The sequence below is a fragment of the Pelobates fuscus genome, chromosome 9 (assembly GCF_036172605.1).
Source record: "Pelobates fuscus isolate aPelFus1 chromosome 9, aPelFus1.pri, whole genome shotgun sequence".
Lineage (NCBI taxonomy): Eukaryota > Metazoa > Chordata > Amphibia > Anura > Pelobatidae > Pelobates > Pelobates fuscus.
In genome coordinates this window covers 25,187,267-25,207,311 of record NC_086325.1, presented here as the reverse complement: position 1 = coordinate 25,207,311, position 20,045 = coordinate 25,187,267, and the positions used below count along the sequence as shown (strand labels likewise).

The window sequence follows — 20,045 nt, the reverse complement described above, 5'->3', positions numbered from 1 at the left end:
GTGGAGGAACAAGATTACAATCTAGTGGAGGAACGAGATTACAATCTAGTGGAGGAACAAGATTACAATCTAGTGGAGGAACAAGATTACAAGCTAGTGGAGGAACGAGATTACAATCTAGTGGAGGAACGTGATTACAATCTAGTGGAGGAACGAGATTACAATCTAGTGGAGGAACGAGAGTACAATCTGGTGGAGAAACGAGTTTACAATCTAGTGGAGGAACGAGATTACGATCTAGTGGAGGAACGAGATTACAATTCTAGTGGAGGAACGAGATTACAATCTAGTGGAGGACCGTGATTACAATCTAGTGGAGGAACGTGATTACAATCTAGTGGAGGAACGTGATTACAATCTAGTGGAGGAACGTGATTACAATCTAGTGGAGGAACGAGATTACAATCTAGTAGAGGAACGAGAGTACAATCTAGTAGAGGAACGAGAGTACAATCTAGTGGAGAAATGAGTTTACAATCTAGTGGAGGAACGAGATGACAATCTAGTGGAGGAACAAGAGTACAATCTAGTGCAGGAACGAGATTACAATCTAGTGAAGTAACAAAATTACAATCTAGTGGAGGAACAAGATTACAATCTAGTGAAGGAACGAGATTACAATCTAGCGCAAGGACGAGATTACAATCTAGTGCAGGAACGAGATTACAATCTAGTGCAGGAACGAGATTGCAATCTAGTGGAGGAACGAGATTACAATCTAGTGCAGGAGTGAGATTACAATCTAGTGGAGGAACAAGATTACAATCTAGTGCAGGAGTGAGATTACAATCTAGTGGAGGAACAAGATTACAATCTAGTGGAGGAACGAGATTACAATCTAGTGGGGGAACAAGCTCTCAAACTAGCGGAGGGACCAGATTACAATCAAGTGGAAGAACGAGATTGCAACCTAGTGGAGGAACGAGATTGCAATCTAGTGGAGGAGCGAGATTACAATCTAGTGGAGGAACGAGATTACAATCTAGTGGAGGAACGAGAGTACAATCTAGTGGAGGAACGAGATTACAATCTAGTGGAGGAACAAGATTACAATCTAGTGGGGAAACAAGCTGTCAAACTAGCGAAGGGACCAGATTACAATCAAGTGGAAGAAAGAGATTACAATCTAGTGCAGGAATGAGATTACAATCTATTGGAGGAACGAGATTGCAATCTAGTAGAGGAATGAGATTACAATCTAGCGGAGGAACGAGATTACAATCTAGTGGAAGAACGAGATTACAATCTAGTGCATGAATGAGATTACAATCTAGTGGAAGAACGAGATTACAATCTAGTGGAAGAACGAGATTACAATCTAGTGCAGGGATGAGATTACAATCTAGTGCAGGGATGAGATTACAATCTAGTGGAGGAACGAGATTACAATCTAGTGGAGGTAGGAGATTACAATCTAATGGAGGAACGCGATTACAATCTAGTGGAGGAACGAGTTTACAATCTAGTGGAGGAACGAGATTACACTCTAGTGGACTGCCCAATAAAATAAAACTGCACTCTGTACAATATATATATAACAAAATGTAGAAAGCCTGATCCTGGTAAAAGTCCCTGCTGGGACTGAAACGTTGATCTTATTTTAATGGATGACTAATAAACTGTAAGTTTTAAACCTTCGAAAATCCGAGAGTGCTGATCACTATCTGAATATATATATATTTTGTGTGGTGTATGGGGTAAATATAATATAAGATCTAAATAAGATATGAGTTGAACTGTAATACTTTGGAACATACATACTCTCCTCGTCCTGCGAGTTCCCAGTACCTCCTCCTACAGGCCTGCTTCCAGGGAGAAGAAGAGACTCCAAGTAAAGCCAGGACATACGGGTCTCAGCACCAGTTTTTCAACCTTACGGCCACTTCTTCACCTAAAGCGTAACTATTCTTGAAGGGAAATTACATCCAGCATTTGGGTTAAGCATAATAATTTTATTATTCAGTGTCACTTTTGTTAAATCTTTATGATATAATCTGTTCCCAATGTTCCAATCTTGATTGATTAAAAATGAAAACAAGATTCCTGGCAGTAGCCATTTTATGGGAAAGTGCAAATAGGTTATTACAGCTTACATAAAATGATGTTGTGTTTTGCTTTGTTGCCGATTAGTACATTAAAAAGCTGAAAAGAGACATGCGCCCATCAAGTTATTTTCACATATGTTTTTGCTGTTCATTCAAAAACCCCAATTTGAAGCCCTTCCAATTTTGCAACAAACCTGAAAACAATTCTTGACCCCAGAATGGCAGTCTGATGTCTACTTGGATCAAGAAGCTAAACCCCACAAATTAAAAAATTATATCCATGAATATTAAGTTTTTGCAAGTATTCATTAATTTGCTGTTTAAACAGACTCTGTCTGTACAGACTCTGATGAAACCACATCTTCAGGAAGATAATTACATATTCTTATTTTTCTTACTGTAAAAAAACCTTTTCTTTGCCTTAGACTAAATCTACTTTCTTCCAGTTTAAACGCATGACCTGGTGCCCTATGTAAAGTCCTATTTACGAATTGAATTCCAGATGGTTTGTACTGGCCCCTGAATATATTTGTATAATGTTATCATTTCCTCTTTGATGCATACTTTTTCTAAACTAAAGAGATTTAACTTTGTTAACCTTTCTTCATAACTACAACGTTTCATTCTGTTTATTCATTTTGTTGCCCACCTCTGCACTTTTTCTAGTGCCATAATATCCTTCTTTAGAACAGGTGCCCACAATTGCACAACATATCCACAGTGTGATCCTACCAGCGATTTATAAAGCGTCAGACTTATATTTTCATCCTGAGAATTAATGCCCCTATTTATACAAGAAAAAACCTTACTGGCCTTAGCCATTGCTGATTGACATTGCTCATTGTTACCTAGTTAGTTGTCTATAACAATTCCCAAATCATTCAGGTGTGTGGTTATCCCTAATTCACTATCATTTAGAGTATAAGTTGCTTGTGCATTTCTTACCCCAAATTGCATAACTTTGCATTTATCTACACTAAATTTAATATGTCAATTGAGGTCCCAGTCCCCCAATCTATCTAAATCCTTCTCCAGTGAATTAATATCTTGCCCACGTTGTATTACTTTACAAAGTTTTGTGTCACCTGCAAACACTGAAACATGGCTTTCAATGCCTATTTCAAGATCATATATTAATATGTTAAACAGAAGCGGTTCCAAAATAGAACCTGGAGGGACACCACTTACCACTTTTGTCCAGCTTGAAAATGTACCATCAATGACAACTCTCTGTACTCTATTTTTAAGCCAAGTGTTACATAAATAATTATCAATCTCCCAGTTTATATAGAACGTTTAATGAAAGCTGCATCCTATTTTCCTGTAATCTCTCTTTACGTCATTTCACTGTTTGCTCACATCATTTCTATATATAAGCTGCATATGCCATAGGTATGAGTGCAGAGGTAAGTGCTATCAAATGAGGCATATAATATAATACATTAAAGCCTAAAGGCTTTTCACGCTAGCTGTAGAATATATCAAAGTCCCATGGATGATCAACAGCACTCAAGGATAACCTAAACTGTATTTAAAAAGTAGCAAGTGTGACGCAAAAGATAATTTTTTTGCTGTAATGATGACAAGGTGAATACAGAGATAGCCATTGTCTTTTTTATCATATTTTTTTATTTTTTTAATTATTTTTTTAACTGGAACTAGCCAAACCAAAGTCAGGGAAAATACCTGGATCTGTGTTAGGGTGTGCCTGGGCCCCACCTAGCACATTTTCTGCACACACCTGTAGTATATGACAACAACTTACAACAAAACCCCTTTTCTAACAGTGTATATAACAACATTAAACATGGCAATATGCCGTGCTTTAATGACACCATTCTATATATATATATATAAAACATAAAAAATTACCAATAGTGTTCCATTTGACATAACGTAGTAACATATAACAACGCATTGGACGTATACATGGAATCTGACCGATTTCTAAACAATACAATACCAGCACTTTGTATGGTATATCATAATAACATATAATATAACGCTCAGCTTCCACACAACCTTAACGCAGAACTAGACTGACTGCCAAACAATACAATACCATTCTCTACATAACATGTAAAATTATCAATAATGTAGATATATCATAACAATGTATAACAGCACTTTGTGTGATGTATATGGATTATGACCAATTTTTAGCACTTTGTATGGTATATCATAACATAAAACATGAGCGTACAGTATGATCATAGCACGTAACGAACAATTTTCAAACAATGTTAAACAATGCAGAACAAGACTGATTGCCAAACAATGTCATTCTGTACAGTGTGTCAGACAACATACGGTAACCAAAATCCACACACAATATAACACAGCATACAAGCTTACTGTATTATAATAGTGTATTATCATGTGAAATGTGAATTATTGTGATGCAATAAAACACAGCAGTTCATCGTAACAGAGATTTTCATTTGCATTATAATTTCCATTTAATTAGCATGCTTCATTTGATACAGCAAATCTTCAGAGTACACAGCAGTTTCATACAGTGCAATCAGGCCTATGTAATCCTGCTCCATTAAACATGATACAGTAGAACGTAACGCTGTGCAGTAAAGCAGAATTTTATACCATGTAGCTTAGTGAAAGAAGACAGGGCACGCTACGTGTAATCTCAGAGTTTCGGAAGCTTGAGAAAGACAAGTGTAATGATCGAAACTCCTTTTTATCTCTGATGGAATAAAGGGTCATAGCGGCTAAATATGTGAGTGCAGAATTTCTTTATTATTTTGCATAATTATACAGTTTAGTACATTTCTATAGAAAGCCCTCGGCAATGCAGAAAATATCACCGTGAACGTATACACCTTACCTTGTTGGGCTTGACGGCTCTCTGCAAGTTCTCAATCCATTTGTCTCTTTCTGCAGCCGATCGGCAGGCAAAGCACTTGGTACCTGATGCCGTGGTCACCTAAAGGATCAAATAAAATGGCAATTAAAAAAAAAAAAAGAGACATGTTGAAGTGCAAGAGTGTCGTAATACAAGGGTTCAATATTTAGCAATGTGTGCCTGCCAATGTGGACACAGCTTTGTAGGTTGAATTTAGCGGAGTTTTGGTAAAAAAAGAAAACCATTCTGTGAGATAGATCAGTGGAAAAGGCTCCAGCTGCTTAGAATCACAGTTCTGATTCCTAGGTAGGTCATCTCAGATGTTTATCTTTCCGAGGTCAATGAAATGAATCCCAGTAGGTTGGGTAATAATAACATCCGGTCCCCTGTCTACATGAAAACTGCAGAAACTAACAAGTACCGTTCATGATTTAAAACTTTCAAATTCTTATGTTTTATGAGCTTTTAACTGCGGATTGAGAATTCCTAATTCTGGTTTTCTACTCGTGCAGTTTTGCCAAGCTTCAATTAATTATTCATGTAAACATATTATGCAAATCACTATGTTGGGTTACTATTTTTATTTAGGCATAAAAGGTGCTGAACTGCTATTTTTAGTTAGATTAGCTTTTCCCCTTATCCAGTTAAAGGGACACTCCTGGCTGTAGTGGATTCCCCACTATTATATCCACAACAGAAATTATGCAAAAAAAAAAAATCGCAATAAAAATATACTTACCTCGAAGGGCCCTGGTTTGCTAAATATCCCTGGGCCCTGCAGCTTTGGCAATGATGTCTACAGGAATCAGGAAGTGTCTAAGGCCCTTCAGTCAATTTTAATCCCCCAATTCTTTTTGTGGAATTGCTGAGAACACCCCTCAAATCACTGGATAAATACCAAATGTAAACAGCATATGTACTTAAGCTGCTAATTTTCTTTTAAAAACTATAAAGGGAGAAGCAGTCCTGGCCTTAAGTAGCATCATTCACGAAAAAAAAAGCAAATTAGACTGTTCGTGCAAGTCATTTGTGCAAATAGTTCCATTCATAGATACTATGAATGCAGCTACTTGCAGCTGTGTGATGCTGCTGTAGAATTAATTCATGAAGGTACAGCAGGGATTTGTGAGAGAAACATGCTGTTCTTTATGTTACTCTTCTTCAATACGTTTACACATATTAATATTTTATATATAATAAATAATTTCTTGGGCTGACAATAAACTGTTCTCTATTTTTCCAATTTAGAAGTACCTGTCTTACTATATCTTAGAGAACCTGTCACACAGAATTAGACAGATCAGAGTAATAATGCTTCAGGTGTATTGTCTATAAACTGTGCCACAAGCATGCAATGTATCTTTCATATACAGAAATGGTATTCACTGGCTCATTCATGTCTGGGAAAACCTACAATGCTCTGTCTGTGAATTAGTCCACAGGCAACGATGAGTCCTTTCTAACATCCCATGGTGGCCGTGTAGCGATCATCTGTCTATATCATGTTTGGTGATGCTCTTTTGCAAATTATCACCTCAAAACAGAACTCCTGTCCAAGGATGCTGCTGTGTACAGGTTTCACCACCGAATCTTCATCGAGATTCAAGTCCAAAGCTTCAGCTGCACTGCTAGGACTGAGAAGAGACTCGTGGGAGTGCGACTCTTTAAACGCCTGCATGAGACGTGCCCTGAGAAGGACAAAAGATGCAGGAGACAGAAAGGAACCTATGATTTGAATTGATTATGGCAGAGATGGACAGACGTAGAGGATATGGAGAGATGGGCTCAGCAGCTCGGTGGCTTTATAAGAGACAGTCATAGGATAGGCATTTAAAGTGACGACGGAGTACAGCTCATGGGTCAGGGTGGGAACAGGACATAAAAGCAAGAAATTTCAAACTATAAAGTCACAGGATGAGTTGCAAATAGATATTGAGAAATAGATTAGGAATATCACAGATTGTTGTGATAAAGTTATAGTTCGGGTGTTGGCAGGAGACATAAAAATAGGACATCAATAGACGCAGTAGAGAGATGATCAGGAGGCTATTGTGTTCACAATTAAAATCAAAGTCAAAGTGCAAAACAGGTGACGCAAAAAATCTAATGGGATTCTATTTCTGATATTAAGATAGAACATGACAAGTGATGTAGGACACCAGCATGATGAGCAAATTAGGAGTACCTGTTGCTGATACAATAAAAAAGAAGGTACAGTATCAAACTAAGTATGGGAGGAGAGGTTGCTGGGTAGCAGGATTAACGTAATGGGGGTTTGGAAATGTTAATGAGAGTGAAAAGTGAATGTTATGTAGTGAGATGGACTGAGAGGTCACCACATTCCAAATTAATTTAAAGACAGTAAGGTGGATTCTCAAACAATGGAGCTGAAGATGAGGATACAAAGTAAGGTGAAAAGATATAGAGAAAATAGAGTAAATTGTGCTGTGTATATTTTTGACATGGCATTAAGGATATGCAATCTGGAACACAATAAGGTCGATGGAGGTTCCAGAGGGCGTTGAAAGCGGAGGCTGTAAGATGTGACCTGTTATGGAGAATGCCAGCGGAAATTTTATCACAAATGGTCAGGATGAGAGTCTCACCTATCATGGTCAGCACTCCGAAATCGTGGGAGGATCTGCCTGAAGCTGCTGGTTCGGTCCAGTTTGGGCTGACTCTTTGTCCTTTTTATGGAGCTCTTTAACCGACGACTCAGGAAACCCTGCTGTACATAGAAAGAGAATGATCAGAGAAAAAGATAGATAAAGAGTCTAAAAGATAAAAGAGGAATGTTTAAAATATACAAGGTTAAGGAAATAAATAAGAAAATGAGATACAAAATTGTTCCTATATGCATGAAAACCAGAGCAAATTGCTAGTAAATTACATTAAATAACATATGTATCCAAATAATGGGCTTATTTTAGGAATAGGATTGTTAAACTGGGTTAAGGATATTTTTGTGAAATAAGCAGAGATTATTTAAGAATAGAATATTAATGAATAGTTGCCTGGTGTTAGCTGTAAGGGATTCACCAAGTTCCTGGTGTTTTCAGATTGAAATAATTCGAATTTGGGTAAATGCGCAGAGATATCAGTACATTTTGGCTTTGTCTCCAGAGAAATCACAAGGTGACGGTCTATACAGGAAGTATATAAACTTACAATGTCCCATGTAAACAAACTACATGGTACATCAATAGTTAATGTGGGTAGTTTTACTAATACATCGCTACTATCTAATATAGAGGGTTTAGATTTGCCAACAAAATGTTGTAAAACTTCATCTAAAAAAAAGCAGCAAGAGGTTGCATGACTGATTCGGTACTTGCTACGATGGGTCTACCTGGGGGGTTGCATAATTAATATTTATATTTTGATTTTTACAATTCTATATTAACATCAGGGACTTAGTCTCAGTATGTTCATTAATTGTTATAATCACCTAATGAGCAATAGGGCTTATAAATAGGAATATGATCTATTGAACACAGGTTAAAACCCCGGACACTGATTTAAATAGATTTAAACTGATTCAGACTGATATTGTTTGTTGCACAGAGTATATAGAGGATAGACATTATGATATTGTTTAAATTCAGATTATCGATGTGCACCAGAATATAATCGTAAAAATGTAGCATTTGTATCTTTATATGATGAGATGAAATACATGGCTTTAATTGTGAATATAAATAAGTAGAGTATACAATGTGAGTATATTACGAAACTGCCTAACTATTTTATATACAATTTTGTATGTGAGCTATATGCCTATGAAATAGTTAGAATTATTATACCTGCACCATTAACAGGGAACACTCCATGTCATGTATTTTATGTTGTTTTTATACTGTTTTTTTTGTGATCACATAGATCCGTAACCAATTTGAGTAATCCATGCCAGGATTTCAAGACGTTATTGTTAATTGGACTAAACATATGATCCATTAATTGATTAATTTAAAGGTTATGTTTGTATTTACTATGCATTATTAAGGCTATATAGCTGAAACGTCGCATTTTTATTTGAGGAATATGGCCGAACAATAAAGAAAACCATCACAGACCTCGGAGTGTCGCCTGTGTTCCTTTTTTTTGCACTCTGACCTCTGCACATTGCGGTGTCTGCTATTTTCACAGAGCACTACCCAGATAGATGGCCGGATGGTTGAGTGGAACCTGATTGTGGGGTGATTTGTTTCTTGTAGTCTATACAGGATGTCACCAAACTAGCAATAACTAACACCATAGTTGGGCCCATACTACAGTAAATAAATGTATCATATAAGGCTAGGCCATTGGCTCCCAAATCACTCCTCAAAGTGCTCCAACAGTTCAGGATTTAAACATTTCTGAATTCTGTTCGATCTTGAAAACTGTCAAAACTTGGACTGTTTGTGTATTGTAAGGATTGGATTGGAAACCTCTGATACATACCATTTAAATGGATACTATATACTAAAATAACTTTACTTTAAAGCAGTTTTGCTATATAGATCGTTCCCCTGTAGTCTCACTGTTCAATTCTCTGCAATTTAGCAACTGAATAGCTTTGTTTATACAGCCCTAGTCACACCTCCTTGCATGTGACTTGCACAACTTTCCTAAACACTTCCTGTTAAGAGAGATCTAATGTTTAAACTTCCATAATTGCACAGTCTGTTTAATTTAGAATTTATCACCCTGTTCTGTAAATAGCCTGCCATAGCCCACAGAAGCCTTCTGTGTGTGATTAAAGTTCAATTAACAGAACAGGAGACAAAAACTTCTAAAGTAAGGTAAAATCTAATTGAAAATTAAACCATCTTTTTCATGCATGAGGTGTGGCTAGGGCTGTATAAACAGACACAAAAGTGATTTTACTCATAAATAGCAGAGAACGGAGCCGTAAGAGTCATGATTTATACATCAAAACTGCTTAATAAACTGAAGTTGTTTTAATGCTTATGGTATCTATTCTAGGGTAATCTAGGTCCCCAAATGTGAACTACATTTTCTAGGCTTTAAGTGGACTTAGCATTTAGAGAAATGTTATTCACAATTACATGCATTTAGGGAGCCAGGGGTGGTCAATCCTTCTGTCTGTTGTGTGTCCAAACACCAGTTTGGTCCAATAATGGTATTTGGACACACAGTATTTGCCACAGCACATTGGAAAAGGAAGACATGCAGAAGGTACTTCACACCTGTGACTCTGTGTACACCCAGTGTTTGGAGTCAACTGGCTTACAAACTCTTTACGATCAGAGAAAATTCAAAGCTAATTATTGCTACTAGCAATGATTTGGCGGGCACTCTGAGAGTTAGCACCTTTTCTTTACGTGATTTAAGCTCTTAGATGAGGTTCCGATTCCTAAACTCCCGAATTCAGCATAATGACCCTTTACCACCCAAACAATTCAAGTGAAGCTGTATTCAACATGCTCTGGTGTTTTTCCAATGTGTTAATTTTCATTACAGCTTGAAAAAGACTCCAGAGTTTCAAACCTACTTCATGGGTTGGATGGCAGAATAAAGTTTCACTGAGAATTTTCATGTGGTATAACTAATTCATTTCTTATACAAAGATATTAAACCAATGGCCACTGCATGCACTCACATGTTAGGTGCATTGTTTGGATAGATTAACCTTCCGTTTTCCCTTCCCAAACCATAGTGTTTTTCCCCTAAAATTCTGCTGTAACAGATGCCTTGATGTGTCTATGAGTTACCATTCAGCTTTCGACAGATGAAACCTAAAACTTGAATTCAATTTTCAGACTTGCTGTCTCTATGGTAAGTGACCAAGTTACCATTAGTGTGCTTTGTCACATGTTTTTATTAAGGGGATTTAAATGCAAAGAGAACATTAAATCTAAATCTATTGGTTTCATTAGAAAATGATTTGTTTTAAAAATATTACCTGGATCATTAACAATAGGTTCACTGGGTAAAGGTTAGTTGGCAAATCTGCATTGTTAGCCAAATACACATTTAAATGGGCTATATTTAAGATCAGCTGTTGAATGGTTGAAATAACGTGTGGCTACTTACCGACGGTCGGAAGGGCGCAGTGGGAGGAGCATCCATGCTGTTCTGCTTCCCCCCTGGGACACTTTTCCTCCGGGAACGTGCAATTTGATAATCTGTGAATTACATAGGACAGAGATGAGAAGCAATTGCCAGGTGGATTGTGGGCCAGGTGACACTCTGAAAACCAAGAATTATAATATGTCCCAACGCTATACCAAGAGTGCTTACACACTTATTTAACTATTCCATCACCATCCTAGTTCCCAAATTGAAGACTTATCTCTGTATAATATGGTCTCACCCATGATACCTGTTTGTAAGAACGATGTTACTAAGTCCACCTTTTCTAAGTGATATATCTCTTTGTCATCACATTTCCACTCAACAGTCTAATAAAGATTCTAGCAATTTGAATTGATTTCTGCATCACTGAGAGCCACACACTGCATTGCATCACAATGATGTCATATAAGTAAGAGTTAAACACATTTCTATTACATCATCACTAAACTGAGTATAGTGAAATGTTAACAAAGGCATTACTCATTTGGGGCCAGAATATCCTAAATGGATGCTCCAGCTCAGCTATTTTTGCAGCTTTTCATTCCGTTGCCGATCTCCAGCTTAGTGAATAAACCCAGAGGAACCAGTTTGGTTTTCCAATTAACTCATTAAGCGTTTGTTCTACTACGAATTCTATGCAGACTGCCAGGGTAGACCTGTGACATCACAGGTCTATTGGCCTATATCAGGGGTAGGCAATCTATGCACACCGATAATGCATCAGGGGAGATGTTGTCCACAACATCTGGAGTTTCGAAAGTAGCCTACCTTTGGCCTCTATACAAATTAGCCTGTACGCATGCCAACGCAGTGTGACATGCCGTCAATCTCAGATTTATGTGAGCAAGTAGACTTTATGCATATTTCTGGAAAAGGAACAGTGTGTATATAATACATGGTTTGTACCAGGGCTGTGTATATAATACATGGTTTGTACCAGGGCTGTGTATATAATACATGGTTTGTACCAGGGCTGTGTATATAATACATGGTTTGTACCAGGGGTGAGGCAGACCGGAAAAACACATTTCTGTGTCCTTGAAGTCACTATGAGTAACATATTACAATCATAGGCGATGGTTATTAATTCAGTAATATTTAACCATTTGTGAGGCAGAAAGGTGTGAAACACTTAACATGTTGCTTGCTTCTTCTTGGAATTTTACATTCTCTATAATGCTGGTACAGTACATTCAAATCAGTACACACAGAGACACACACACACACACACACAGCTGTATATAAAACACACAGAGCTCTGTGCAAACGCCCACACAGACACATTGAAATGCGACGGCTCACAGCAGTGAAATCATTCTATACAAGTATATAATCCGCCCACACACAGACGTGCAGCAGTCAGCACATACAGGTACCGTATATCACATACAAGCACATAGGTATGCACATCATAAGTACAGGCCACAAAAAAAACAACATACACTTGCACTCAGAGCAATTCAATCCCATGCTCACAGAACAGATAAGCATACTTAGACACACACCATTCCGCTCACACAGACACACACAGCTGTACATCACTTAGCACACACAGGTACAATCACTGCTCTCATATGGATATATATACCCATTAAGTATTCTTTAAATTCACTCAAATACCCTGAATTCTAATGTGAGATATAGATAGTAGTGTGTGACTAATGGAGCACTGTATATATTATGTAACAATCTGTGTTCGCTGTTAACTTCCATATGGCTTCCTATTAACTCATTCTAAAATGCTATGCAATATTTTGTAGTTTATATATACACACACACACACACACACACACACATATACATATATATATATATACATATTATATATAGTAATGTGCACAGGTGAATTTAAAGACCTTAATCATAAACCATTGAATATAAGTATATATGGACAAACACACAGCAATTATTATATGATTTCACATAAGGAGGGGTGGGGGGGGGGGCACACAGCTGTAAGGAAGCATACAGTTGTACAAACACGCAGATTTGATTGCATAAAGATGCATCCACAGGTGAACACATACCGGTACTTACATCCTTCAGCAATTAGCACACAGGCAATGAGCCCATACAGAGCATTGCACATAAATAATACATACATAAATCCACAGCTATACAGCTACACATATAGACAGCAGAACATCATTGCGCACACACAATATATATATACACACACAATATATATACACACAATATATATACACACACACACAATATATATATATATATATATATATATATATATATACACACACACACACAATAAATATTTATATATATACACACACACACACACACACACACACAATATATATATATACACACACACACACACACACAGAAGCTGCTTTCTCTCTCACCTCAAGACCCTGTGAATCGGTCAGTTTCCATCAGGTTTCGTGTTCAAAACCCATAGTTGGCCGCAAGCTGCGAAGGGTTAACCCCAAATACAGAAAGTGTGGTGGGGGGGGATGAAATAAAGATGGAATGTGCAGGTAGATGAGTGGGCAGAGAATGTACAGCAAGAGATGTGCAGGAAATAAGAACTGTGCAGATAATGTGCAGTGCAGTGTACGCGAGGAATGCTGTGATGGGGTGGAAAGGAGCAGGGTTTTGGGTGCTAGGTGCCCAGTACTGGCTGTGCAGAGCAGCATGGGAAGGTTGTATAGTGCATGGGGTGTGAAGGATGCAAAGTGCAAGACAGTGTGCAGTGCAGTGTGCAGGGTATGCAGTGTGTGCTAAGCAGTGCACGACGTCAAGCAATAGGACATGCAGTGCTGGAGCAGCAGGGTGTGCAGTGCAGGTAAAGATTGTGCAGGTAGCTTGTGCAGGGTATGAGGGCTGTAGTGTCCAGAGTGTGCAGTGGAGGTTATGGCAGGGTGTGCAGGGTAAGAGGCCTCCACGTTACCCAGCTCCCAGGACCAGCGCGCGATGCATCCTTCCGTATTCACAGGGATGTCACTGTGAGCGTGGTAACCAGGCAACTGAGCGCACGCCCCCTCCTATCACAGGGACACGCACGGGGGGATCGCTTAACTACATCGCAGACAGGGAGAGAGCGAAACACAGGGAGAAAGATCGAGAGAAAAGTGAGGAAAGATGAATGAAAAGCAAAAGAATGGATGGGTGGAAAGCAGTGCAGATAGGTGGGGGGAAAGTAAGCGGAGAAAACTAGAAGAAAAAAAGATACAGGTAGAATATGAGGAATAACGGCATGATGGAGGCAATAGGGACAAAAATAATCCAAAAAAACAGACAGAGTGAAAAGCAGAAGAGAGACGAGGATGGATACAGTGAAAAAGGGAAAAGGAGAGAAAATAAAGAAGGAAAAACAGATTTGAAGAGAGAGTTGAGCTGTGCGAGCAACCTCTCTGTTACTAAGCAACTGTGCGCGTACCCTATCCTATCACAGAGAGACCTCTTAACTCCTTCCCAGACACAGTGCGAGAGGGAGAGAGAGATGGAGAGATAAGGAGGATGGAGGAGAGAGGGACAGAGAAAAGAAACAGGAAAGAAGAAAACACAGGAAAAAGAAAAATGCTTAGAAAGGCAGATTGGAGGAGAGATGGATTGAAGACAGGGAGGAAATGCAGAGGGAGTGTAAAAAAGGCAGGAGAGGAGAATGGATAAAGGGAGGGAGCAAAAGAGACAGAATGTGGAAAAAGGCAAGAAAGAAAATAGAATGAGGGAAGGCATAGAATATTACACCACCACACTATCTCACTAACTATTATCACACACATTCTATCACTGGCTTAAATTACACTTACTGTGTCACTGAATATTATTACACACTGCATCACTGGATACTATCAAACTCACTGCATCACTGGCTATTATTACACACTGCATCACTGGATACTATCACACTCACTGTGTCACTGGATATTATTACACACTGCATCACTGGATACTATCAAACTCACTGTATCACTGGATATTATTACACACTGCATCACTGGATACTATCAAACTCACTGTATCACTGGATATTATTACACACTGCATACTATCAAACTCACTGTATCACTGGATATTATTACACACTGCATCACTAGATACTATCAAACTCACTGTATCACTGGTTATTATTACATACAGCATCACTGGATACTATCACACTCACTGTGTCACTGGATATTATTACACTGCATCACTGGATACTATCACACTCACTGTGTCACTGGATATTATTACACTGCATCACTGGATACTATCACACTCACTGAATCACTGGCTATTATTACACTGCATCACTGGATACTATCACACTCACTGTGTCACTGGATACTATTACACTCACTGTATAACTGGTTATTATTACACTGCATCACTGGATACTATCACACTCACTGTATAACTGGCTATTACACTGCATCACTGGATACTATCACATTCACTGTGTCACTGGATATTAATTACACTATACCACCGGATACTATCACACTCACTGTGTCACTGGATATTATTACACTGCATCACTGGATACTATCACACTCACTGTATCACTGGCTATTATTACATACTGCATCATTGGATACTATCACATTCACTATCACTGGCTATTATTACACTGCATCACTGGATACTATCACACTCACTGTATCACTGGCTATTATTACACTGCATCACTGGCTAATATCACACTCACTGTATCACTGGCTATTATTACATACTGCATCAGTGAATACTATCACACTCACTGTAACACTGGATATTATTACACTGCATACTATCACACTGTGTCACTTGATATTATTACATACTGCATCACTGTATACTATTACGTTCACTGTATCACTGGATATTATTACACTGCATCACTGGATACTATCACACTCACTGTGTCACTGGATATTATTACACTGCATCACTGGATACTATCACGTTCACTGTTTCACTGGATATTATTACATACTGCATCACTGGATACTATCACACTCACTGTTGTGTCACTGGATAGTATTACACTGCATCACTGGATACTATCACGTTCACTGTATCACTGGCTATTATTACACTGCATCACTGGATACTATCACACTCACTGTATCACTGGCTATTATTACACTGCATCACTGGATACTATCACACTCACTGTGTCACTGGATATTATTACACTGCATCACTGGATACTATCACACTCACTGTGTCACTGGATATTATTACACTGCATCACTGGATACTATCACACTCACTGTATCACTGGATATTATTACACTGCTTCACTGGATACTATCACACTCACTGTATCACTGGCTATTATTACACACTGCATCACTGGATACTATCACACTCACTGTATCACTGAATATTATTACATACTGCATCACTGGATACTATCACACTCACTGTGTCACTGGATATTATTACACACTGCATCACTGGATACTATCACACTCACTGTATCACTGGATATTATTACATACTGCATCACTGGATACTATCACACTCACTTTATCACTGGATATTATTACACTGCATCACTGGATACTATCACACTTACTGTATCAATGGCTATTATTACATACTGCATCACTGGATACTATCACACTCACTGTATCACTGGCTATTATTACATACTGCATCACTGGATACTATCACACTCACTGTATCACTGGCTATTATTACATACCGCACCACTGGATACCATCAAACTCACTGTATCATTGGTTATTATTACACTGCATCACTGGATACTATCAAACTCACTGTGTCACTGGCTATTATTACATATTGCATCACTGGATACTATCACACTCACTGTGTCACTGGCTATTATTACATACTGCATCACTGGATACTATCACACTCACTGTATCACTGGATATTATTACATATTGAATCACTGGATACTATCAAACTCACTGTATCACTGCCTATTATTACACACTGCATCACTAGATACTATCATGTTCAATGTATCACTGGATATTATTACATATTGCATCACTGGATACTATCAAACTCGCTGTATCACTGGCTATTAGTACATACTGCATCACTGGATACTATCACACTCACTGCATCACTGGCTATTATTACATATTGCATCACTGGATACTATCACACTCACTGTATCACTGTATCACTGGTTATTATTACATACTGCACCACTGGATGCATCACTGGATACTATCACACTCACTGCATCACTGGCTATTATTACATATTGCATCACTGGATACTATCACACTCACTGTATCACTGGTTATTATTACATACTGCACCACTGGATACTATCAAACTCACTGTATCACTGGATACTATCACACTCATTGTATCACTGGCTATTATTACATACTGCATCACTGGCTAACATCACACTCACTGTATCACTGGCTATTATTACATACTGCATCACTGGATACTATCACACTCACTATAACACTGGAAATTAGCACATTCACCGTTTCACTGGGTATTATACACTACATCAGTCATTGGACAATATCCCATTCATTGTATAACTGGATATTACACTGCAACGTTAGACATTATCACATGCACTGTATTATGGGTAATATTATAGACTGCATCACGAAACATTATCATACACACTGAATCACTGGGTATTATTAAACACTGCATCGCTGAACATTAATACACTCACTGTATCACTGGTTAATATTGCATACTGCATCACTAGACAATATCACACTCGTATACCTTGGTATTATTATACACCGAACCAGTGAATCAGTGGATATGATCACATTCACTGCATCAGTGGGTATTATTATATACTGCATTGTTGGACATTATTGCACTCACTGTATCATTGGGTATTATTATACACTATATAAATGAATAATTTTACATGCACTATATCACTGGGTATTATCTTTTCCCCTCCAGATTAGAGGCAGTGCACAACAAGTGGGATATCATCTGTATGGACAGGAAAAGGCAGGCAGACACCTAGAAATGTTAAACTTAGACTCCTCCTAATGCTTCTCCTCTCTTAAGTATAAAACAGCAATCTGCTCACAAAACCCAATTTTTGCTCCATATAGGCACTCCCATTTTTATTTTCCTCCACGGGCAAGGTGAGGGTGAGGTTGAGGAGGACTCTGCTCCAGGGGTAGGTGAGGTCTCCCAGCAGGCCTAGCTCTTCCCTCTTCTTGCTTCAGTGGATCCCATGCCAGGTGCCAACATTCCGCCTCTTACCACTTCTGTGGAACTCCATGCCGGGTGCCGGTTGTGGGGAAGGTGTGCTTAGCACACATGCCGGAAGGTCCTGGCAATGAAATTCACACACAGGTTGGAGAATGCGTAGCGCAATTTGCAACACGCAATTCAATCTCTGAATTTTGGGCTCCAAATCCCAAATTTTTCCAGGACCATGGAGGATCTAAGACTCGGCTGCAACGACCTGTTTGTTGGTTGCTCCCAGTTCTGTTGCAGTGTGCTGTCACTGAAGTTTCCTCATTTTTATCCTGATTCAAAAATAGATTTCCACAAACTTTTTGGGATATATGAATAGCTGACATTCAATCCGCACAGACAGCTCTACATCCTGAGCCAGCTAGTAAATATTCACCTAAAAGTAGGAAGAGAAAGCATTGGGCTATAACTGATTTAAGTTCTGAATCTTCATCAACTGACTTCTACTCTGAAGACTCTGCAGTCTCCTCAGATGAGGAAAATAATTATCCTGAAGACAGACTTCACAGATTGATTAAAGAAGTTCAGATTCTTATGAAAAATGAAGTGACAAAACAAAGATTCTCGCAAAAGCAAAAAACTCAAGTCACGCTCATTCCATCCTAAATTAAATGGAAGTATCTTTCTATAAAAGCCTTTATATCAAAGCATTGTAAAGCCATGACTTCCATTAAAGAGTCTGACAAAAATTAAAAGAATTGCCTAAAGTAGATGTACCAATTGCTCAGTTAGGAAAGAAATCCATCCTACATATAGGAGATCCCACTGGTCTCCAGGATGCTATGGATAGAAAAGCAGAGTTTTAGCTACAAAAGTTATTTTCAACTACGAAAACACAAAGTAAAGCCCTTTCAGCTATGCACATTATTCAAGAAGGTTCCTGAAGCAAGCAGAAGATTCGTAAGATTTTGCATCAGAAGGGAAGAACGTCTCTGTGGCGGAACCCACCTCGCCACTGGGCATTGGAGAGGCCTGGCGGCCCGCCTCCTACCTGCTGACTATGGCCCCTGGTACAGTTGTACTTTTGAATGCAATATTTGGGCATATTGTATTTTATTGTGCGGCTACTGGCCCTTTAAGCACAGTGAATGGACTTTTATTGTACTGTGCTGGCCTTTTAAAAACAGTGTATGGACATACTGAAACTTTTTGGACAATTCCTTTTCCCCTCCCCCGGATCCATTGTTCTCCAGCAGGGTGTTGTCCCAGGGACAAGGAAAAGCCATGCTTGCAAGTGACAACAAAGGACTTCGACCTAACCGTTAAACCCCTGAACCTATTCAAGTGAATTTTGGATATGCTTGTCCCCAAGTTATTCTGGTTAAAATAATATAAGTTTTATGTATGTACGATGTTAACTCACCAAGTTATAAAAATGTATAAAAAGTGTAACTTTTCAGTTTGGAGATAATTGAGTAGATACAGTAATTGACTCAATTATCTCCTAAGCAGAGGGGAGGAATATGCTGGGTGTGTTTCTATTGTCCCATTGTGTCTGATTGGCTGCTGTACTTGCATTGTATGTGTTGTAATGTGTTTATTGGTTGTTCTGCAAAACCCTCTGAGCAGCACTATGTTTTGTGGATTGTGAATAAAAGCCAGGCTGGATGAGCCAGTCCAGAGTTCCTGTTTTAACCTCAAAGTGATGTGTCGTCTCATTATTGGGGGAAGGATTGATTGTATGCTGTTCCAGCTGACTGCTAGGAGTACAGGCCTATTCGTATGGTTCCTATTCAATGGTCTACAGCATTCATACGCTTGGGAGAATTTAAAGGTTTCTCGGATTCGGTGATTATGGTGTCTGCCAGAGTGCTTGGAGTCCTCAGGAAGCACTAGGAGCATCCATTAACGGAGGTACCCAGTCGGGGTGCCAGGTGATCCGTTACATT

The 20,045-nt window shown here is 38.6% G+C and overlaps 1 protein-coding gene across 16 annotated transcripts in view; it reads right to left on the bottom strand.

The window, feature by feature from the left end:
• Window positions 1-20,045, bottom strand: part of SYNGAP1 (synaptic Ras GTPase activating protein 1) — a 271,449-nt gene that overhangs the window by 91,613 nt on the left and 159,791 nt on the right. For 12 of the 16 annotated variants that reach the window (XM_063431595.1, XM_063431597.1, XM_063431596.1 and 9 more), the window contains exons 4-7: window positions 10,945-11,036; window positions 7,512-7,633; window positions 6,440-6,593; window positions 4,888-4,986 (exon numbers count right to left, since the gene is read on the bottom strand). In XM_063431595.1, the coding sequence (XP_063287665.1) occupies window positions 4,888-4,986; window positions 6,440-6,593; window positions 7,512-7,633; window positions 10,945-11,036 (467 nt within the window). Of the gene's footprint in view, window positions 1-4,887; window positions 4,987-6,439; window positions 6,594-7,511; window positions 7,634-10,944; window positions 11,037-13,349; window positions 14,223-20,045 lie in introns of those variants that run through there. The other 4 variants (XM_063431604.1, XM_063431590.1, XM_063431591.1 and 1 more) reach the window with 2 other exon arrangements.